Raw genomic sequence first — 24420 nt, forward strand, 5'->3', positions numbered from 1 at the left:
CTATAGTTTCCTACACTTGGTATATCATTTCGTATTATCTGTAAACTTATTCTGTTTCTTTAGGACTCAACTCAACCCCAAAGACATCTCCCCGTTGAAGCTTCCCTAAATCATAGTTATATATTCCCCCCTGTATTCCTAAGCACTTTCTACCTGCCAGCACTGTAGCATTTATCACACGGTAGTGCCTTATGAAACTTAGTACTCTAGTCATCTTTGGGTCATTTCATTATCTACATCAATACCTATTGGGTACTCATAAAAATGTTTACTAAATAAATGAAGAATGATGGAATACAGTCATGCACCTCATAACATTTAATCAACGTTAGAGTGTCTATACAATGGCGGTCCCATAAAATTAAAATGGAGCTGAAAAATTCCTACCACCTAGTGACATCATCGCTCTTATAACATTGTAGCATAAGAGTCACTCACGTGCTTGCGGTGGTGCTGGTGTAAACAAACCTACTGTGCTGCCAGTCGCATAAAAGCACAGCACGCACAATTATAGTAGTGGGCTACACTATCTAGGTTTGTGTGAGTACATTCTATGATCTTTGCACAATGGCAGAATCACCTAAGGACTCATTTCTCAGAACAGACCCTGTCATTAAGCAGCACATGACTGTATATAGCCAAAGCTAAGCCAATCATAAGTCATTATGTATGAATATTCTGGAACCATATTACTTCTGTTAGACAAAAGACGTCCCCAAATCTCAATGTAGGAAAGACTTGTCTGTAATTATCTAATGGGACAAACAAGAGTTTACCACAAAAGAACACAGAACAGAAGGTAGTATAGAATTACACCAAATTTCAGTGTAAATTTTTTATCAACATTTGCTTGCTGAGACTCTAGTTATCCTTTTTAGGAATCCTCCATTTATTGATCACTTTCTAATGGCAAATATTTAAAATTAAAGCTAGAGAAGCACATTTAAAATAAAGCAAAGGGTGATCAAAGCAGAGATCAAGCATCTGTTACTTCAGAAAAAAATGACCTCATTGAAAACAAAAATAATGTCACTAATCTGTGGGGTACACTGAATAACTGCTCTGTACTACCTGCTCCATGTTATAATTAGGGACATTCCCCCTTCCTATTGTCCTTCTCCAGGATTACAGAAGGATAAATCAGAAAATGTTGCGGGGTGTGGTCTCAGGTATGGGAAATGTTTTAATCTTTTTTAATCCCAGCAGGACAGTTAATCTCTCTTGTCCTTATTTTCCTCATCTGTAAAGTAAAAAACAGTTAACTGATATGCTAGTGAATAGAAATCCAAAATGGAAAATAATCTAAGTGCATATTTTGGTTATAACAAAAAATTTAATGACTATACAAATATATTTTTTGAAGTGCTTTTATTTGGGGGATGGGAAAACAACCCGAATGTTTATAAATTTGGTAACAGTTAAACATTTGTTGAATACCTCATGTAGATTGAGTTGTGTCTCCAAAATTCATGTACTAAAGTCCTAATCCCTCAGAATGTGACTTTATTTGGAGATAGGGCCTTTAAAGAGATAATTAATTTTAAATGAGGCCATTAGGGTGGACCCTAAGCCCATATGACTAGTATCCTTATAAGAAGAGGAAATTATGACTTGGGCACACATGAGGGATGACCATGTAAGAAACAGAGAGAGCACAGTCATCTGCAAGCCAAGGAAAGCAACCTCAGGAGAAACAACCCTACCAACACCTTGATCAGGACTCGCAGCCTCCAGAAATGTGAGAAAATAAGTGTCTGTTGTTTAAATCACCCGTCTACAGTGCTTTGCTATGGCAGCCCTAGAAAGTTAGTACAGGCACTTTCCTGGCCATCAGGAGGAGACATACCTGTAAACAGATAAATTGTAAGGTAAGAAAGAAATGGTGAGGCAAATTATGAAGATGACCAACTAGCAGAATTTTATGCAGTGAATGAAATAATAAATACAGAGAGTAGTAGTGACTTGCAAAGTGTTTATGAAAATATTAAGTGAAGCCCTAGTCCGTTTGGCTCAGTGGTTAGAGAGTCGACCAGAGGACTGAGGTCTTGAGTTCAGTTCTGGTCAAGGGCACATACCTCCATTTCAGGCTCCATCCCTGGCCCAGGTCGGGGAGCACGTGGGAGGCAACCAATAAGGTCCCTCTCACATTGATGTTTCTCTCTCTCTCTCTCTCTCTCTCTCTCCTTTCCACTCTCTCTGAAAAGCAATGGAAAAAATATCCTCGAGTGAGGATTAGAAATATATATATACATGTTAAGTGAAAAAGCAAAACACAACATATCTATTCTATGATAACTATAAAAGATGGTTTAGTAATAGAAAAAATAGAAGAAACTTGAAAAAATACAGGGTTTTTGCTAAGGCGAGATCCTTGATGAACTTTTTTTTTTTTAACCACTTCGAACTACCATAGTTTATTGCTAATGGCCCCCCTCTCTCTCTCCCTCTCTCTCTCTCTCCACATTTCAGTTGAAGTTTTGCTTTTGAGATTCTGAGAAGATTCTGAAAGGAAATTCAAAGAAAGTTTATGAACCTAAATACTGTACAGAAATAGCCACTAAAAATAACTAGAGCCAAAAACATAAAATAAAAATAGTTCTGGCCAGTTTGGCTGCATTGGTTGGAGCGTTGTCCTGTACACGGAAAGATTTTGAGTTCGATCCCTGGTCAGGGCACATATGGGAGGCAACCAATTAATGTTTCTCTCACATCGATGTTTCTCTCTCTCTCTGTCTCTCTCTCTGTCTCTCTCTCAAAAAATCAATAAGCATGTCCTCAGGTGAAGATTAAAAAAAAATTAAAAATAAAAATAAGTAGGGACATAAGGGAAATAGCAAAATTGCTTCTGTATTCAAAAAATAGTGACCTAAAATGAGGTGCTAGAGCCTTGCCTGGATATGAGCCTCAAAACTGGGCTCATTTATAAAATTATCTAAGAAAAATTTCCCAAAGTGCCATGCAGGCAGGCAGGCAGGCAAGGTGAGTAGAAAAAATAGCTCTCTATCCCTGTGAGGCAGCAGGAAGGCCCGGGCCCAGGGACCTCCTTTCAGGGCTCACGTCCCTGGCCAGGCCCTTCCAGCAAAAGGGCAAAGGCCCAGTAAACAGCCTGAGAGAGAGTGTTTTCACAACAAATTTCCACACAAAGGCGACTGCCTTCCTGGCAGCAATGCAGCAAAATCTGACATTTTTTGAGCAACTCTTCTGCACAGGGCAGGGCCTGGCATAGAAAAGTCAACAAGGTGAACACAGCTGCTCTAAAGCTGCACTGGGTGTTAATCAAGCCACCTCCTGAACAGCAGGAAGGCTTATATCAAGGACCTTAATTTGCCCCCCAAGGCCCTGTTTGTACCTTGATTTAGCAATTCACACTAACAGCAATCTGTTGTCTTCATCCCAAACAAGGCCCCAGCCTTGGGGTTTGGCTGTTCCTATGGGCTTGCCTTTGGTAGCCCCTCAAGGAGAAAAGCTCCCCAGGAAGGAGAGAGAGCTTTATTTTTATCCCAGTTCAAGTCCCTATCCAATCCATTAATAGCTACGATAACCTTGGTCCAGGGCATTTCCTGGAGAAGCTATAACCTGCTGGGGTTAATGAACTCTCCCTACCATTAATTCCTGGGAGAGGCCATTGGCCTGAATTGTTACTTAATTACTCTTCTGTGTACAGCTTCATAAAGCAATGAAATGCCTTCTTTCAGGAAGAAGGGAGATGGTAATGGGGTCATCAGAGGCCATTAATTTTACAAATAGTTTGTTAGAAACTACAGTGTGTTAAGAAGTCACTCTGGACCACAAATCAACTCAATGTAGTCCTTATTAAGTCAAGATCCAAAACTTCCCAGGTTAACATGATTCACACACACAACAAAGTTACAGTTGGTGCAGAATCTGGCCAAAATGTACATACTCCAGTATGCAGGAGCATATTCATTATGTGTATTCTGCAACTGATTTTATCTTCCTCCCCCGGCTGCTTTCCTAAAGTTGGCAAAAAAGATTCAATGAGGCCACTTCAAGACTTCATGAACTTTTCCCAGTTAAAAATCTCTTTTGGGCAATCTTCCAGTGTTTTAGGGAGAGTCTCCCTCTCCCCAGCTCTCTTCTTTCTCAGGAAGAAGGAGGTGCAGGGAAAAGCTATGTGTCCTTAGAGCACTGAAGGAGGAGCTTCGGGTCTTCATGCCTCCCCTTGGTGCTCCTGGCCTTTCAGGCTGCATGCTGGCCCGTGCTGCTACTGACCATGGACTTTGCTATTGCCCATGATTGTGAGGTCTGTGGATTGTGGGTCCATCTCAGCAGTACCTAAGGTGTCCCCCGCTTACTAGGCGTTATAACACATCTACACTACTGGGTCTGAAAATGCTCCTCGGCTTTCCCTGCACCACTCCATTTAAAACTGCGACAACTTCCCTCCCACACACACAATGCACACTGCATTTCCTCTTACCCCCTTCACCCATTTGTTTCTTCTTAGCATTCTCTTATCACACCAAATAAATATAAACATATTTATTTTGTTGCAGGTGCTACCCCTCCCCCCACATACACCCCCCCAAGAATGTAAATTCCATGCAGACAGACGCTTTGGGCTGTTTAGTTCACTCTGACTGCCTAGTGCTTAGACAGCGCCTGCCTGGCATGCACAGTTGCTCTTCCAATGTTTCAGTGTTTGTTAAATGAATGAAAGAGTAGTTAGTTGGCTACATGATGGGATCAGACTGCTGGCCATCGGACCCAGAGTTCCCATACTAGTCACACTCCAGCAGGGAGGGAGCTCAACCTGCCAGAGAAATAAAAGAAAGGGGCTACCCCTTCATACTTCCCAGAAACCGAGCCCATTAAACCTACTGCTACCAGAGAAAAGACTCGGCGATGAAACACATGGGCCCATCTGGGCTCTGAGCTCTGCACCAGTCATGAGAAACCATTGTCACCCTCCCCATTGTGACATGATGCCCCACCCATCCAATGTCAAGGGCAGAGTCATGACCCCCTTGGATGTTTCTGAAATTCTACTAGATAGTTCCAGTGGGAAAAGATTAGACGCTTCAGAAGAAAACTGACTAGGGCAGAATCAGAAAGATCTTATACATCAGAGGGGAGGTAGAGTTTGTCAAAGAAATGAAGAAAAAGAGGAGACTAAGAGGCAGAATGAGCCAAATCACAGCTGCATGGCTTTCCTCAGCGCAGCTTAATACTAAAGACCTTAATATCTAGAGATCCTTGCAGGGGCCAGGCTAGAGAGCAGAGATTACCTTTCAGGGCAGTTGACACCCTTCCCATAGGTCCTTAAAGGAAGCAGCTAGGCCTAGAGCAAAAAGGGACTTAAGAACAATTGATAACCTTTATTGATTCTTACTGCTGTGTATAAATTTCCAGAGGGTTTTGGGTTGGTGAACCATCTCTGAATATACCTGCTATCAGGACATATATTCAGCTTGCCAGCATTATCCCTATATCCGAGGCATAATCAGATCATGGGCAGAAGAATCAAAAGGCTGGGTTCTGTCATGGCCAAAATGTGAGGGTTGGAGGGAGAAAACCAGTTAACTTAATTTCGGGCTATTGGATAGTTATCTGTGTTTCATAAATAGACTCATTCCCCCAATTCATTAGATACATGTCTGCTGGTATTTTAGGGAATCTGCAATGGAACTCAAGGACAACCAGCTAGATTATGAGTAAGTAATCATGATTATACAAAGCCACATCCAAGGACAAAGGTATGAAGCAGGTCTGCTATTGTTGCTTTCCCTCCCTCCTTCCAATCCTATCTATCCATCCCCCATCGCACTCCACCCCAAGGACGCCAAGCCCTCCTGAAGTGAGGGCATTTGTAAATTTCCTATCTAAGTCAGTCTTTCCAAGGTAGGGCTTTCTTTTCTAAAACCATCCCATTCCCTCTCAAAAGTCCTTCTATCTCACTACCTCATTCCTGGTTAATCATTTCAAAGTCAAACCAAGGAAAGAGTTTCCCATGTGCCAGGTACCCTTTCTAGACGACTCTAGCATTACCATTCTTTATTTCAAATTTACTTCAAAAAATATGTTTGCATTTTTTATTAAACTTATTGGGGTGACATTGGTAAATAAAATTAGGTAGGTTACAGTTCTATAATACACTATCTGTATATTGCCTTGTGTGGTTGCCTCAGTTTCCTCACTGTTGATCATCAGTCTGTTTAAATTTTTCGGGTTTTCATGATTCAGTCTAGGACGGTTATATATTTCTAAGAACTTGTCTGATTCTTCTAGATTATTGAATTTGGTGACATAAAGATTTCATAGCATTTTTGTATGATTCTTTGTATATCTGTGATGTCTGTAATAACTTCTCTTTCACTTCTGGTTTTGTTTATTTGAGTCTTTTCTCTGTTTTCCTTAGTGATTCTAGCCAGAGGTTTGTCAGTTTCATTAATCTTTTCAAAGAACCAGCTCTTTGTTGCATTAAATTTTTTTGTATTGTCTTTCTGTTCTTTATTTCATTAATTCTGGTTTAATTTTTATTTCCTTCCTTCAGCTAACTTTGGGCTGCATTTGTTCTTTTTCTAGTTATTTAAGATGTAATGTTAGCTTGTTTATTTGGGATTTTTTGTTTCTTAATAGCCTATAATGATACAAATTTTCCTCTTTTTACTGCTTTTGCTGCATCTCAAGAGTTTTAATATGTCCTATTGATTCACATTTGTCTCTATGTACCTTTTGATCTCTCCTTTTATTTCTTCTTTGACCCAGTTGTTTTTCAGTAGTATGTTGTTTAATCTCCACATATTTGTGGTGGTTTTTCCCACTTTGTGCAGTTGATTTCCAAGTTCAAAGCATCGTGGTCAGAGAATATACTAGGTATGATTTCAATCTTCTTAAATTTGTTGAGGATAGTTTTGCATCCCAGCATATGGTCTGTCCAGAATGTATAATCTGATGTTCTGGGATGAAAGGCTCTATAAATGCCAATTATGTCCATTTGGTCATAATGTGTCATTCAAAGCTGATATTTCGTTACTGATTTTCTGTTTGGATGATATATCCATAGCTGTCAATGGGGTATGTAGATCCCCTACATAGTTGTGTTTTTATCAGTTTTTCTCTTTAATTCTCTTAGTAGTTGCTTTATATATTTTGGTGCTCCCTGGTTGGGTGCATGCATATTGAGAAGTGTATGTCTTCTTAAAGTATTGTTCCCTTTATCTTAATAAAAGTTCAGTTTTGTCTCTTGTTACCTTTTTTATCTTGAAATATTTTTTTTTCAGATATAAGTATGGCTACGTAGCACCCACTTTTCTCTGGATGCCATTTGCTCAAAAAATCTTTTTCTACCCTTTCGCTTTAAGTCTATATCTGTCCTTGCAGCTGAAATGTGTCTCCTGAAGGCAGCATATGACTGGGTTTTGTTTTTTGATCCAATCTGTTACTCTGCCTTTTTATTGCTGAGTTCAGTCCATTTACATTTAGGGTGATTATTGATGTATGAAGATTTCTTATAGCCATTTTACCTTTTGCTTTCTGATAGCTCTGCATCTCCATTGTTTCTTTTTCCTTGTGTGTTTGTCTGTTGTTTTAGTTTGGCAGTATTCTATGATTTTTTTCCCTGTTTCCTCTTTTTAAGTAATGTGTCTCAGTTTTGGATTTTTTGTGTGTGGTTACCATTGGGTATATGCAAAAGAAAGTTTCTTATATATAGTAGTCCTTTTCCTTCTGAATGCATCTTATCTCCATTCCTCTTTGCAAATTAAGACTTTTACCTCCTTCCCTTTTATGTTTTTATTGTCGGAAATTATCTCTATGTTGAGAGTTCATTTCCGAATTACAGTAGCTATTGTCTTTGTCTTCTCTCTATTTTTAATGTTTTTACCTCCTTTAACCATTATTTGTAAATATATAATACCCATTTCTGAAAGGGGGTTGCAATATGCTGCTTCTGTCTGTCTGTTAGTAATCTTACTCAGTTTTGTATCCTTTTGTTCCTTGTTTCAGGTAGAATTAACCCCCTACACTCTCCTGTAATGGAGGTTTTGCGGTGGTAAATTCCCTCAGCTTCTGTATGTCTGGAAATGTTTTTATTTCTTATTAACATCTAAAGGATAACCTTGCTGAATATATTATTCTTGGCTAGTAGTTTCTCTTTTAATAGTTTAAATATTTGATTCCACTCTCTCCGAACTTGTAGGATTTCTGCTGAGAAGCCTGATGACAATATAATGGGCTTCCCTTTATATGTTACTGTCTTCTTTTCCCTGGCTGCTTTGAGAATTCTTTCTTTGTCATTAATTTTTGACAATTTTAATATAATGTGTCTTGGAGAAGGCCTTTTTGGATTGAGATAATTAAGTGTTCTGTGTGCTTCTTGGATTCAAGGGTCTAGCTATTTCCATAGGTTTGGAAAGCTTTCATCAAATATTTGTTTGAATAGGTTCTCTGTTCCCTTCTCCCTCTCTTCTCCTTCTCTATGCCTATTATTCTTATTTGCTCTTTCTGATGAAGTCCCATAGTTCTTGTAGAGTTCTTTCATCTTTTTTTTTACTTTCAAGTTTCTTTTTTCATCCACATAATTTCTAGATTTCTATCCTCAATGTCACTAATCCTTCGTCCATCTGATCAGCTCTGTTTCCTAAGCTTGCTAGTTCATCCTTCATCTCTCCTATCGAGTTGTTCATCTCCAGAATTTCTATTTGGTTCTTTTTTAAACTTTCAGTCAATCTGGTAAAGTATTAATTTTGTTCATTGAGTTTACTTCTGAGTTTATTAAACTTTCTATCTGTGTTTTCTTGTATCTCTTTGAGTTTTTTTAGAACCACAATCCTGAATTCTTTGTCATTTAAATCACATATTCCTGTCTTTAAGTTTATTTTCTGGAGATTTCTCATTTTCTTTTGAGCTGCCTCATTACCTTGGTTATGTTAGGTATTTTATGGATTCCTTCTCTGTCTAGGGACCTATGGGAGTTAGATTATTAAGAGTGGCATTCTCTAGTAGGTTGATAAGAAGTCTTTCTGTTTTCCATTTGGGGTCACTGAAGCACAGGTTTTTTAGTTTCTTTTGTACTGTTCTGGCTTCTGGGATCTCTGAGGGCAGTGGAAAATGCCCTTTATTCCCTGGTGAGGTGGGCATCTCCTTTGTGATCAGGTCTCCCTGGTCTCAGGGCACCTCCCACCCCTGGGAGAATGTGCAGGGCATTTGGGGTTCCAAGCTGTGCCCTGTAACCAGACTCTCCCAGCAGTGCAGCCATAATGAGCGGGAGTGGGGTGAGCTGGGAGAAGTCAGCTGGTGCCTTTGTAGCTTTGTCTCTTCCCAGTCATGGAGACTGCCAGACATTAGCCACCTCACCTCTGTATCTGTATCCCCTGTCACAGGGATCAGTGGCACCATGTGCCCACCACCCAAGGAAAAAAATGCCTCGGTTGTTCCAGTCCTCAGGGTTGTAGACAATGTGCTCTGTAACCCAGAACACCACTGCAGCCTCTTCCGGGGCCCGCTGCAAGCTCTGAGCGGGTGAGGGGCAGCGAGCTCTGGGTGGGTGAAGGGAGGCAGCCAGGCTCCTTGGCTTTGTTTTTCTGCCAGACAACGGCAGCCACACTTCTGAGCTCCATCTCCACCATGGCCACTGGGTTCAGCCACAGCTCGGGCCAACCGCTCCCACAGAGCTCACAGTATCTCCTTACTTGTCTAGGCTCAGGGGGTACAGGTAATAACCTGATTTCTCCCCTCTCCCAGGACCCACAATGAGCTACCAGCTGTGTCCATCAGTAGGGCCATGGCCGCTCTTCTCCCTTCCCTCCTCCCTGGCTCGCTCCCACTCACCCACCTTCAGAAGTTTCAGTGTGCAGATCTCTCAGATGTGTTTGTGTGTTGAGCAGGGAATTTTCTGTTGAATTATAGCTACTTAAATTGTTGTGCCCTCAAGGGGAGAGACCAGGGGAGCCTCACATATCACCATTCCTCTGATGTCACCAGTGCTTGCATTCTTGAAAGTGAATGCCTGGATCATATTTGCGTGTGCTCAATGGAGTGATTTCCCATAGCAGATTCTCAAGCTTTATAGTGGGCAATGGGAAGTTTTAAGATGGTTGGAGGGAGGAAAAGACTAAAACCCTACCTGCCAGTAGAAACCTTTTGTGGCTCTGCATAAAGCTGGGTCCAACCATAAGTGATGTGCCAGCTGCCTGGATAAGAGTACTAAATAAAAGTGTATTGCATGAGCAGATTTTGTGAACAATTTTGTGTGGGAAACCATTCTCTTCAATGCAAGAGACTATTTAAGGATGCAAATCTTCTCCTGGAATCAGAGTGGAGTACTTTGGGCGAAAAAGCCTGGGGAAGACCTCCCTTGCTGACTGAGTTTAGAATTATTGAAACAAATCATATAGCATGATTAAGAAATATAATTTCCTAATAATGACAAAGAAAAGGTGTGCTCCCAGAAACAGTCATGTTAAATGAACTACATGTCTTCTAGATATCCCCTTTGTCCCAAAGTTTATTGATCTTAAGATAACTGGCCCTTGTTCATTTGGGGGGCTGAGCCTATAGGTCGGAGAAAGTGGAAATCTTAAGACTGGCCCAGTCAAAAAGGAACATTAACAGTTTGAACATGGACCTTGAAAAGGACATGCAGAGAATAGATGAAGCAAATCAGGAACTTCTTTTCAAAATCCAAGAGAAAGAAGATGAGATTCAGAGGTGAGTGTTGGGTTTTATAAGGGAAGCTCCCAATCCAAAAAAGGGGAGGAGACTGAAGAAAAATAGACAAAACTGAGTTTTCTAGCTGGCTCCAGAGACCTATATCTTGTAGAGCCAAAGCTTTCTTCTTCAGTCTTTGGCATTTCTCTGAAATATAGCCAGTTTCAAACCGATTTCTCAAAGACTAGCTGACACTTACCCGAGTTGAAAGAACACTGGGTGTTTGACTCGGGAAGAGGGGGAATCCTACTTGCCCTACCTTTAGAGCAAACCCGATTCTAAATCAGGAAAGAAGGGTCCCAAACTTGAGACTTGTACTTACTGTCATCGAAGCGCCCTTAAAACCGAGACGTGTGTTCCATCAGTTCTGAAACCGCCAGCTTCTCACAGTGTGCATGCTCATGTCATCCAGGCTGGAAAGCGAGATCACTAAGAGCAGAGACACGGCAGAAGATGAGGAGTGGGAGAGGGAAAGCTGCGCTGCGCTGGAGACGGAGAAGGCCTTGCAGGAGCTGGAAGAAGAAACAGACAGACTCGTAAGCGAGAAGCAGGGAAGAGCCATTCGCTACATTTCCTTCCTCCTCCTGTCCCTCGTCAACTGTCAGATAAGCTAGTCCCCCCGTTTACACTCAAAGAAGAGTCAACTCAAAAGCCATGGCACACAAAGAACATACATGCATAGCGTGTGGACACAGACAACGGTGTAGGGACAGCCAGAGGGAGGGGAGGTGGGGGTTGGGTGGAGGTGGGGGAATGGGGGGGCATCTCTAATACAGTCAACAATAAATTTTTTAAAAAGAGGAAGAACTAAAAGTATTGAATTTAAAAAAAAAAAAAAAAAATCATGGCAGAATGGGTCCCAGCATGGAAGGGGATGTGTGGAGGGCAGGGCTTCTCTAGTAACGTTTGATGTTGCTAAGCCGTGCATGTGGGCATCTCTGTCCCTGGAAAGTTGGTGTATATATACTGAGATCAAACCCCAGGTGCTGCGTCTGACACTGTGAAGTAAGGTAGAGGTACTGCAGGAAAATGTCACTGGGTGAGGTGGAGAACAAGCCACGGAACAAGGACAGCTGGTGGTACGCAGGTTCACACTCACACCCCGCCTCTTTCAACAGGAACGGAAGAATGAAGCTCTGGTCCACAGTATAGAAGAACTTCAGAAAAAGGTGGGATCAGCTCTGTGTTCCCCAGTGTTCCCGCAGCATTCCCAGTCATCAAAGAGACAAGGGAGGGGAAACCATTATAGAGGAGCCCGAACGTCAGGGGGGCCAGTGCTGGGGGTGGGTTCTACCCCTGCTCCACATTCCTGAGGCTGAACTTCATGACCTAATGGCCATGGATGCTCCCTGGAAGCATCAAGTGAAAGCAATAGGTGGGGCCTCCAGGGTATCCAGTGATCCCATGTGTTCTTCATTCTACCACAAGGAAGTGGATTCCAACAGACACTCTCCAGAAGGAACTGACTAGAACCTTTGTGGTGAAAAGTAAAGTTTACTTTCAACAGAGACTTTTGAAAAACAATTCCCAAGAATTCCCTTTTCTTGTCCAGGCATTCCCTCTACCTCAGCTCCTACTAGAACACAGTGCGTTTCCTATGATCGCCCTACTGTCTGGCCCATGCCTGCAGCCCTGAGTGACCCAGCATGGGTTAGGGGCTCAGGGAAGCACTCCTGTCCTGAGTGGACACTGCCTTTGGGGGCTAAGACTAGTGAGAAGAGGGAGGTAGAATAAAGATGTCCCCGAGGATCCGCCAAGAGGCCGTCTCCTGGCACTTTTCATCAAGGCCGAGTTACTGCCCCCACACACCAGAGGATGTCCTTGTCTTCTATGTCTTTTAACTAGATGTATTTTTATTTGAAGTGTATTTTTTTATTTGAAACCGTAGCTTACAAGGAAATCACCTAAGGCAACCAGATGTGAAAAAAGCAATCAAATGGGAACCCCAGAGGAGTCAAAGGTAAACAAAAAAGCAATTTTAAATGGGTTTAGGGGGTGTGTGACCAGGAACAAGCCTTCAAGGGAAACAACTGTCAACACTGGCATAAATTCTTTGTAGTTTTGGACCATGTCAGGCTTAACCCTGATTCACTGAATGCTTAATTCTCCTCTGCCCTTAGTAAGAAATTTCACTATGAAAGCATATATTTTGCTTTCTCTTCCATCAGGTAAAGCAGAACACAAATGCACAAATACATATATAATGCTGAAGGTAGTTGAAGTCCCTGCTTTAAATCCTGGCACCAGAATTTAATGTGGTAGATGAAGCTGGGACATTTAATCTCTTTCTGCCAGCCACAATTTGAAAATTGAATGAAGTTGTGCATATAAAAAATTATGCATATAAAATATTTTCCCCTTTTTTGGAGGGCTAAAACCTTGAAAAGTCACAAAATTTTAAGGGAATTATTTAAAAGTCTGACTGAAGTGTATGTACAAATTCATAGAGGTAAAGCTAAGATTTGTAAATCTACTATGTGTTAGATAATTCACACACCTTGTCATTGATTCCAGTCCAGAAAGAATTTACTCAATTGTTCACTCAAATATTTAGTGACCTACAATGGAATACTATGCAGCTGTAAAAAAGGAGCTCTTGCCCTTTGTGACAGCATGGATGGACCTGGAGACTATTATGCTGAGTGAAATAAGACAGTCAGAGAAAGACAAATATCACATGACTCACTTATATTGGAATCTAATGAATAAAATAAACCGATGAACAAAATAGGTCCAGAAGCATGGATGTATGGAACAGACTGACAGATCTCAGAGGGCAGGGGGTTGGAAGAGATGGGAAGAGATTAACCAAAGATCATATATGCATCTATGCATAACCCTTGGACACAGACAATAGTGTGGGGAAGGCCTGGGGTAGGGCAGGGTTTGGGTGGAAGGGGCAAAAAGGGGGAAATCGGGGACATCTGTAATACAAAAATAAAAAGAAAAGAAAAATCCACCCTTCCACCCACATCTCAGTCCTTGCTTCATTCACTTGCATTGATAAGGCTTTGCTATTTTCTGAGTGTGGCAAAAGTATCCCCATCATCCATATAAAATATATAAAATATAAAATAATATAAAATATATATATTTAGTGATCTCTCCCTGCTAAGTACATCCTACAGTGCTTGGCATTTCGCTGATTGTGTTCCAGAGCTAGGAATCTGGGCACAACCACAACCCATCTGATCAAAGATACAAGAAGAATTTTAGATTTATTTTACTCAAAGAGCAGATAAAATTCTTAATACTTTCTGTAGAGTTAATCTTTGTCCTTGCCTTGTCTTGCTTCTCTTTAGCTTCTTAAACCCACACTTAAGTCCACACCTAAGCCCATACTGTATGAAGATATGGAAACACTAAAAATAGAAACAAAATGAAAGAACAGGGAATTACTCCTATCTTCCTTTGGTCCAATTAGTGTTGATGGCAAAAAAAAAAACAAAACACCACAAACAAACAAACAAACAAACACAGGAAGTCCAAATCTACCAAGTAAACTTCCTTGGCCATGCTTATCCAGGAAACTTATCTGGAAAGAAAGAAATCTGGAGCCTGCAAGTATGTCGGGAAGAAATTGGAGCTAAGACCAGAACTATTATGAAGCCCCTGGACTATCTTTGCCATATAACTACAACAGTCAGGAATTTTATTTTCTTCCTTCTTCTCCCCAGAACAAGTTTTTCTGACAGTAGCCTGGCCAAAATCTAGTGGTGGCACTTTAAGTCTGGCTATGCTGGTTATTGTCAGAACAACGGTCATTATTTTCCTGGCAGCAACCAGCCCAGCCCCAAAGAGTTCTAGAATATAATTACCCATTCCAATCATTCCCTTTTGCCCACCTGTGTTTTAGAATTATCAGGTGATATCTCTAATTCTATGAAATATACAGCATTTCTTTTGCTTCTGTTCTTGCTTGTGAGTGATCAGTTCAGTAATTTAATAGGATGCTTGCTTCCACTCCTTGTCACTCAGACCATTGTCTTGAAAATATAGCCCTTAGCACATCTGGCTGTCTGGCCCTGGCTGTAATTCACCGGAGGGGAAAGGAACTGTTGGAAGAGCCCAGACGTGAAATAATGGTACCTAGATGAAAGTGAGAACAATAAAGTTGAAATTGGAAAAAGGGAAAGATGCAGTCATGTCTGCTCTCTCTACAGAATACATCCCAACTGCATCCATTTGCCTCTATGCACTACTATTATTACTACTACCCTTTTGCAAGGTACCACACCCTCTCACCTGGACACTGAAGTAGCCTCCTAACTAGTCTTCCTGCTTCTGCTCTTACACCTAAACAATCCACTTGCTGCACATAGAAAAGTCCTCTTTAAAAACACAAATCAGATTGTGTCTTTACTTCAAGTTTTTTTCCAGGTTTCTCACTGCAATTGGAATAAAAAACCAAACTCTTTCTAGAAACGATAAGGCCCCACCTTAACCTCGTTTGTGTCTAACATTCTTCACCTCATTTTCTTCTTACCAGCCTCTCCTAAGTTCCAGCCATATAACTTCTCCATGCACACCAGATTGGGCTACTCCACAGTCTTGGCCCTTGCTGTGACTGCTACATGGAACATATTTCTTCCAGATATCCATTTGTCTAATATTTATTACTTAGACATCAGCTCAAACATCATCTCATCCGAGAGGCCTTAGCCAACCGCCTATAATAGCTCTCACACCATCACACACACTCATCACATTACTCTGTTTTCATTTCCTTTGTAACACTTACCATTATTGTGTTGACTTATTTGTTATGTCCCCCGACTAGAATGTCAGCTCTGCGAGGCAGAGAGCCTATTAATCCTAATACCACTGTATCCCCAGTGCTCCCCCTGCCCCCTCCCTGTCACTCCAGCAAAGTGGCCAGTAAACAATTGGCTTTCATCAAATATTTAAGGAAGGAAAAGAGGGAAGAAGGAATACAAGGAGGGAGAAGAGAGTGAGCAGTGAATATATGAACAGAAAAGGAACAGTGAATTTTTTCAACACTGATGTTTTTCCTAAGAGCAAAAGCTAAGAAGGAAGCTAAGAATTGAAGTTCAGGGTGAAGGAAGCAATGACGGATGGGAAGAGGTTGAAAGTGTAGAAAAGCAGGTTCCAAGGCAGCTGCAAAGGACGCTGGATGGTTTGGCTCCTCCATCAGAAAGGCATCTGCAATCATGCCTGTGAGGCATCTGCAGTCATGCCTGTGAGGCATCTGCAACCATGCCTGTGGTACTCTGGCCACCTGTGAGATAACCTCTGAGAGAGCATTTCAGATGGGACCCTGTATGGTTTTCACTTTGCTGCGTCACTGATCGCCTTTCCTTTCTACAGGCTAAGCTACAGCAGCTGGAAACCGCCTGCGCTGACCAAGAGAAGAAGCTGACCAAGGTAATGACTAACTTCAACGTTGCTTCTCCCAAAAAAAGGGCAACCTGATCCTCGGTCAGACCATCTGATACATTCCTCAAATGACTGAGTTAGAATTAGTTTCCAGATCCAGACTATGATGGGGCCAAGGAGGAGATGAAGAAAAAAAACATGAATATAGTCCCCCAGGTTTACTTCTTTTTAACATTTTTACAGGGTACATCCCATAATCTATAAATTCAAAAAATTAGTATCTATTCTCCCAACTGTTCCCAAATATTTCCCATGGGGACTGGAAAATATTTACTGCTTGTTTATCCTCAAAAAAGGAAGTGAGGTCATATGCACAGCAAAAACATATTTAGAACAATGAGAAAAATGCATTTGGGGTCTGGGATGTAGAAGGAAACAAGTACATTCTTATTGCTATAGCAATTTACTGAGAGAAATTTAAGACTGAATCTTGGCTTCTCAGGTAATGGAAGACTTTGCATTTGTGGCCCAGCTTTGTGAAGATCAGGCCCTCTGCATAAAGGTACAGCTCCTAAGTAAAGGGACAGTAAAGGGTTTGTTAAGGTACAGGATGAAATGTTTTCAAAGGACGCCATCTGGAACAATTTTAACTCTTCAAGGTGGTACTACAAAAATACTTTAGGCTCCTTGAAACTTCACCACCAATGTTGTTCTGTTACTGCCCTGGTCTCCCAACCTCTGTGCTCTTAAATTAATAATGAGCACTTTTCCTTTTTATAATCCCTGTTACCCCAGAGACCTGCCCAATGGTGAAGCATAGTGAGAAATCGATAGTGGGGGGGGGGGGGGGCTGGGACAGAAGATAAAGTGGCAGTGGGAATACCAAGCATTCATATTACAACATAGTAATACATGCTTATTATGATTAGGAAAAGCCTAAAGCTTCTCATTAGTAACTGTGGTTTCTTTTCTTTCTCTTTGAAGAAGTACCAGGAAACTTTGAGGAAAATAGAAGAAGAATTAGAGACTCGGTTCCTTGAGAGAGAAGTGTGAGCTTTGGCTAACAAAGGAACATCCTGGTTTTAGTGGTAACTCCATCTCAGCCTGGGTCAGAGGACACGTTGCTCTGACCAGTTCCTAGTTGGAATTGCGTGAGCCCCACCACCCCATAGTTTCCCCTGTTAGCGATCTGGCTGACCCCCATTAAACCACACCAACTTGAAGTGCAGGTCCTTCTCCCATTCTTCTTAAAAGACTTGAGAAACACTTCTCCCTTCATAGTGTTATCATAGTATCAATTATTCAAGTTTATATTAAGGTCAAGAACATATGCTTAAAAAGGGTTATTGATCAGTCACCTTGATAAGTAGGACATTCCTTATGTGTCACAGAAAATGTCTTAAAACTTAATACCCGCCTTACTTTCCCCAAACAAGAAACGGGAACCATATGTGATAAAAATGAAACTAATCTATAGACACAGATTAGAGCTATCATAGTATAAAACTCAAACTATATTAAACTATGAACACTAAAAATTATAAATTATAAATTATAAATAAGAGTCTAAATGGTGAGAAACCAAAACCAAAAACCTCACTTCCACTTCTTGACCCCCTTTAGAATTCAAATCTCAATTCAGTCAAGAAGTATTTCTACTTATTAAATATTTGGGAATCAAGAGACAGAGACCCAAACTGCATACAGCCTCTAAGTAGCCCAAGTACATACCGTGGCCTGGGGTAAGGGCACCAGCACTTGGAGATCTCACCCCTTAAAGGACACCTTCAAGTCTCCCCAAATTCTTCCTGACCATTAGGTATGGTTTGACGCCTAAGCCAGGATCCTTAAAACAGGGCTGCCCAATAGAAGTTTCTGTGCTATCCAATAGATAGCAACTAGTCACCTACTGAGTTGTCACTGAGGAACTCATTTCTTTTATTTAAATCAATTCAAATGTAAATATCTACATGTACCCACTAACTACAATAGCTTTAGAATCTAAAGCTGTTTTTAAATAACCATCACATAATATGAATATCTGAGTGTACTTTATTCAATTCTTATTTTGGTTCTTTTTCCCTAGATCAAAAGTCTTGAGCATGAACTCTGCAAGAAAAGAGTATAACAACAAAAATAGTAAGGTAAGCACTCCACTCCATCTTTAGCTTCTCTCAGTGTCATTGCCTCTCGAAGGAGTTTCCTAAATACCACAAGCCACCAACCATCTACCAATCTTCCCATGTGCATCTTCCAAGAACAGTGCCAGACATCATTCCAAGGCATTCCAAACCTAAACAAGCAAAGAGGATGCTGAGGAACAATTGCCTTCACTTTTTATAGGCATGACATGTTCTCAGAGAAACTAGCCTAAGACCTAAGAGAATTCAGAATGGAAGCAAGAAGGAATATTTACCTGAGGTTACGCTCTACGGAGAGGCCAGCACATGACACATACACCACTCACTCCTTCCTCCTCCCACAGCCACAGTTCTCTTTCCTCATGATCCCAACATGTCCTGAATCTTTCACAACACAGAGCACCAGGCATTTCTCACCATCTAACCAGAGCTGGCCTGTGAATTAAAACATAGGAAGGCATTGCTTCTTTATGATGCAGCTTCATTGTCCATTCATATTTAACATCATGATGTCACCAGAATATATGCAAAGGTCTGAAGCAAATAGAATTGGATATAAAGCACCAGGCCTCTTGGCTCATGTGGCATCTTGTGGCAGCAACTACATAAAACTAAAAGATCAATTTTAGGGGACTTTATTTTGAAACTGATATTGACTTTAGAGCCAAGGTTGGCATTTTATGTTCTTGAGATAGGTAATCTTTAAAATCTCAGAAAAGAGAACTTAATCTATTCCTGAAAATCAAGTATCAATAATTAACCATTGATTGTCCTTGGAGTCATCCAGATGTTTGGATATATGTTAGACAAGGTTCACAATGGTCATGGTTCCCATTTTCCTGAACAAAGTTATTCTGAGCCCAGGCTTGCATATCCACTCAGCAAACAAAACTCCTGAAACTAACTAACCTTTCTAGAACCAGCTTGGCATGCTCCCTGATGTGTCCCACTGTCTACCCCCAGTGGCTCATCAAAGTATTCCCTCTGACCACCTATCAGAGGACAAACAGAATTGTCTTTATCAAGAATATCATCCCATGATGGTTCGATGATCTATGATGTTGGAGCAATCTTTGTAGAGAGGCTGCCTGGGCAACCTACCAGCTGGCATGCCACTTAGTCTCACTCCAGCTATAGAACCAAATCTGTAACCCAGAACATTTCTAATTCCAATTCTGTGAGCCTCACTTCCACAATTTTAAATGATCATGATTCCTCTTCCTTTTTTATTTAAAAAAAAAAAAATGAAATAACTAAGAAAATATTCTAGAAGAGAGATGTCACAGAAATTGGGGACCTATCCTCACCTTTACACCATTATAACTTTTATGTTTGTTTTTAAAATATATATATATCTTTATTGATTTCAGAGAGAGGACAGGAGAGGGAGAGAGAGAGAGATAGAAACATCAGTGATGAGAGAGTCATTGATCGAGCCGGCAACCCGGGCATGCGCCCTGACCGGGAATCGAACCCCGACCACCTGGATCCTAGGTCGACACTCAACCGCTGAGCCACGCCCGGTCAGACTACACCATTATAACTTTTAAAACATCCCTTTGAATAAGTTAGTATGGTTTTCATAGCCTGTAAACTTCCCTAAGGATTACTGGCTAAGGAGAAGGTAAGGGTGTACTTGAGAGAGCCCAGAATCAGAACACGGTGTCTCCAGGCATACTGACCTTGGGCAACATACTTTACCTTTCTATGCCTTCATTTATTCCTATCAGTATGTAAAAAGATAATATAAAATTTTATACAAGGTTATCTTTAAAATTTTCATCTGTTGTTCTGGCGGATGTAGCTCAGTTGGTTGGGGGCCATCTTATGCACCAAAAGATCACCGGTTCATTTCCCGGTCAGGATACATGCCCACGTTATGGCTTCAATCCCAGGCCGGGATGCATTCATGAGGCAACCAATCGATGTTTCTCTCTCACATTGATGTTTCTCTCTCTCTCTCTCCTTCTTCTTTCCTCTCTCTTTAAAAATCAATAAAAATATTAAAAATTGTTCATCTGTTTATGCATATAAAAATGTGTAAGATATTATCTAAATACTGTATAATATTTAACTAATGGTTCACTGAATATTATTTGATAGTGACGATAGCTGCCAGAAATTACTTACTTATCAATGTTTCTTCTTCTCCCAGGTTAATTCTCTCCAAAAGAAGGGAATATGGTTCTGTAAAAGGTAAGTAAATATCTTTGAGTACACTTCCTGGTAAGTTGGGAGTTATGCTTAGCCATCCTGGCAGAAAGTAAAGTCTAGACAAGGAGACCTTGTACACACACACACACACACACACGCACGCACACGGTCAAGTCAACAAACTAGTGTCATCAATGACTACATTTCTCAGTTCTGTGACATCCTTGTTCAAAGGCAATTACTAATCTCAATTTTCCAGCATTAGAAACCACTGGCCTAATAGCCATCAGAAACCAGAATCGTATCACCTAAAACAGATGTGGCAAATCGTATCCTTACTCGATTTTCCCTTTAACAATTTGAATTAGCTTGATGTATGTGGTTCCCCAGTAGCGTCAGTAAATTAGTAGTGAGGAGATCCTTTTGTGGTTCATAAGCATGATGGTTGGGTTTTCACGCTATTGTGTGTGACATTCCTCCCTCAAACCTTGTTACAGTGTCAGTACATTACCCCTCTGACATGAAAAATATACATAAAAATGGGGAGAGAACTTCTAAATGCAAGTATAGCACTGCCTAACTGCAGAAAAAAGAGAGAAATGGCTGTGAAAGAGAGAGCACCTAACACTACCCAGCACATAATAATTGCTCAGAAATACTTGTTAAACTAAATAAGAACTCAAGATTCAAACAATTGTGTGGACATTAGTCCTGAGGGATTCACTGCCATAGCAAAGTAAAATTGGTATTCACGAAGCCCCTGCATTTCCAAGAAAAGGTCAAATTGTGTTCAATATAATCTGTTTAAGAAGGCATAGAGAAGCATATATTCAGAGTGGTTTAAAATAGGATTTAGAAATAGTTCCATCAAAATGGTTAATGTAAAATTATTGGTGCTTAAAGGTCAGCTCCAGTTGTCTGGAAATTTTGTTAAGGGGGATACCCCTTCATATCAGATAAGTGAAGTATTACTTATTTCAGTATCTCTAAATATGAAGTTCCCAGAACAACTAGCAGAATTTTCCCTAAAATGCCTAGGCTATCTTCACTTGTACTTTAATACCAGTGCCCAGCATGGAATTGCCCATGTGGAGTCCCAGGATAAGAAATGTCTGCCTTTCAGAAAGCTGGAATATGAAGAGAACTTCACATCCTGCAAGTCTAGCGTATTGCATCAAACGACAAATGTATTTCTTCTTGTTCTGCTCCAGCATCCTGTGGGGCACTGATATACCGGGCATGCTGGGCATTGACTCCAGAGATAAGAAAGCTAGGTTATTCCTACAATTTTCCCTGGAAATGTCATCCTAGAGATGTCATCTCAAAACCTTCTCAGGAGTGGTATATCCAGCTTCAGGGGGACTGGTGGGAAGAGGTTTGCAAAGGGCTTCTGAATCGAATTCTGACCAAGATGCTGTACTAGAATGGATCCTGGCTCCTGTCACCAAGATTAACTCTACAGGAAAACTTCACAAACTGATGGGGAAGGGGCTGTTTTTGACTGGTGAGTGAAAGTGGGTAATGAATTTGTCCTGGGGCAGGAGGCAGCCCAGCACAAACAAACAAAAAATGGATATTTCCTCCTGCAAATCATATTAAAACCACAAGAGCAAAATAATACATCAGTTAAAGAAGAAATCCAGACTACCATAGGGAAATTTATAAAAATTTATTAGGAAATATTAAAGGTAACATGAGTGAAAGAAGAGAAATACCATAGTCATGGATAGGAGGCCTTAACATCCATTATAAATCTATCAATTGTCTCCAAATCATTAATCGAGTCAATTCAATTCCATACTCCCCAAAAGATTTGTCATGTAATTGAATAAAATGATTCTAAAAAATACTATATATGGAAGAGTAAAGGATTAAAAATAAATAACCTGGGCAATTTTCAAGAAGAGCAAGGAGTGGGGAACATGCCTTTCCAGATACCAGGAATTCCTATGAAGCTACAGTAATTATGACAGTGTGATATTGTCATGGGAATTAGAAAATTGACCAATGAAATAGAACAAGAAGTTTAGAAACAGTGCACATACAGAACTTTGAAGTGTGACAGTGACTGTGTCAGAGGGGAAAGGAAGACTTGTTCAATAAATATGGTGGCAAAAATGATTATTCAGATTAAAAAAATATTAGATTCTTACTATGCAGTAGATACAAAAAGCAAGCCCAGATGTGTTGAAGACCTAAATGTAAAAAAAACCCAAAGAAACAAAAACACACACACAAAAACTGGGCATTAGTTACTGCCACATAAAAAATGACTCCAAAACTTAGTGACTTCAAACAGCAAACATTTGCTATTGCACAGTTTCAATGGGTCAGGAATTTGTGAACCATTTAGGGGCATGGTTCTAGCTCAGGGTCTCTTATGAGGTTACAGTTAACATGTTGGCTAAAGTTACAGTCATTAGAAGGCTTGGCTGGGGCTAGAGGATCTATTTTTAAGGTAGTTTATACACACATCTGGAAAAGTTTGTTGGTTACTGGCAGGAAGTCTTAGTTCCTCATCACATGGACCTCTCCATGGGGCCGATTGTGTGTCCTCACAACATGACAGCTGGCTTCCTCCTGAGAGTATGGAGGAAGCTGCAACGCCTTTAGTATGTGGTCCAGGAAGTCACACTGTCACTTCCACAATGTTCTCTTCATTTGAAGCAAGTCATTAGGTCCAGTCCACACTCCAGTGGAGGGGACTCTCTTGAAGGGAAAAGTAGCAAAGAATCTGTGGACGTATTTTTAAACTACCATAAACCCTTAATAGGAAATCATATTTTTTAGGCCTTCAGGTAGGGAATGACTTTTTTTAAAACAAGACACAAAAAGCATTGATTCTAACTAAAGAATGGGCTGATAAACTAGACTTTATTAAAATTAATGACTTGTGTTCTTTCAAACTTTAGGGCAAGTGAGAGTTCTAAAGCAGAGGGAGACACTAAAACACACAATGGAAAAGGCCTGGTGTAAAGAACTCCTATAATTAATAAAAAACCCAAACAACCTAGTAGGTAAATGGGAAAGAGCAAACGCATAAGGCCAATAAACCTATGATCAGATGTTCAGGATCATTGTTCATCAGCAAAATAAACACCAAGACCATGATGAGAGAGATGGCTTTACACCCATTTCATTGGCCAGATTTTTAAAATTTGATCATATCAAATGTTGGACAGAATGTAGATTCGCAGAAACATATTCCCTGCTGGTGGGGTATAATTTGGTATCACTACTTTGTAAAACAATTTTCAGAAACAAAAATTAAACAAAAAAATAAAGAAACAAGATAATTTGGGACAGTGGTAAATGCTAGAAGAAAATGAAACCCAGTGGTGAGAGAGTAGCTAGCCGGCAGGCCGCTATGGGAAGGGGCTGCCTTTATACGGGATTGTTGGGAACAGAGACAGCAGTGAGTGGGAGACATCTGAGTACCAAGAAGGAGCCACACATGCACTCACATATGACTTACTATTTCGTTTCAGGTTTTCTAACCTCTGGTTAACAGTTTCTTGGCTTTCTCTTTACAGGATTTTTCGATATTTTTTTTTCACCACCCTGTTTTTCATCAGACTGCTCGGCTACTTGTTTTTTCATATAAGTTTTATAAATCCAGATGTCCTTATCAACATACTTCCCAAGATACTGGGCAGGGGCATCTTGTGGAAGCTAAGATGCTTCCTGTTTCCGTCCCTCACGCTCGAGACAGAGGACATGCTACCCCACTAACCTCTAAGAAATATCCTTGAGCAAAAGAAGCAAGTGGTATCAGTCTAGGAGACGGCAGAGCTTGTGGAGGGAAAGGTTTTCTTCAGTTTTCCCCTGGAGGTTTGTCTGCTTGATTACCTTTCCTCCCCATGCTGTCTTTCCAAGATTGACCTTGCCCAGTAAAGAGCTTTGTCAATAGATTTCTGTGGCTATATGGATACGCTAAACAGTATCAGATAGTAAACAAACTAGGTCATCTTTAGAATAATGTCATAGGTGCTGAGCAGTTAGAGTTTATCAGTTCTTCTAGCGATCTTAACAATCTAAGAAAATGGATCCCTGCATTGCAGAAGATTACTTACTACTTATACTGGAACTCTTTGGCTGCAAGTGACCTTAGATTAAG

General features: G+C 40.6%; 1 protein-coding gene across 1 annotated transcript; it reads left to right on the plus strand.

Moving 5' to 3' along the window:
* Positions 1–5685: 5685 nt before the first annotated feature.
* On the plus strand, positions 5686–24035 carry TMCO5A (transmembrane and coiled-coil domains 5A; the record flags this gene model as incomplete). The annotated part of the gene is made up of 11 exons (XM_081145374.1): positions 5686–5717; positions 10522–10671; positions 11084–11207; positions 11790–11840; positions 12560–12631; positions 16000–16056; positions 16511–16570; positions 16993–17057; positions 18095–18152; positions 20305–20345; positions 23837–24035. 11 exons carry the CDS (start codon positions 5686–5688, stop codon positions 24033–24035), a joined length of 909 nt encoding a protein of 302 aa, XP_081001500.1.
* Between the last annotated feature and the right edge of the window lie 385 nt (positions 24036–24420).

Source organism: Miniopterus schreibersii (genome assembly GCF_964146895.1).
Source record: "Miniopterus schreibersii genome assembly, chromosome: 1".
Lineage (NCBI taxonomy): Eukaryota > Metazoa > Chordata > Mammalia > Chiroptera > Miniopteridae > Miniopterus > Miniopterus schreibersii.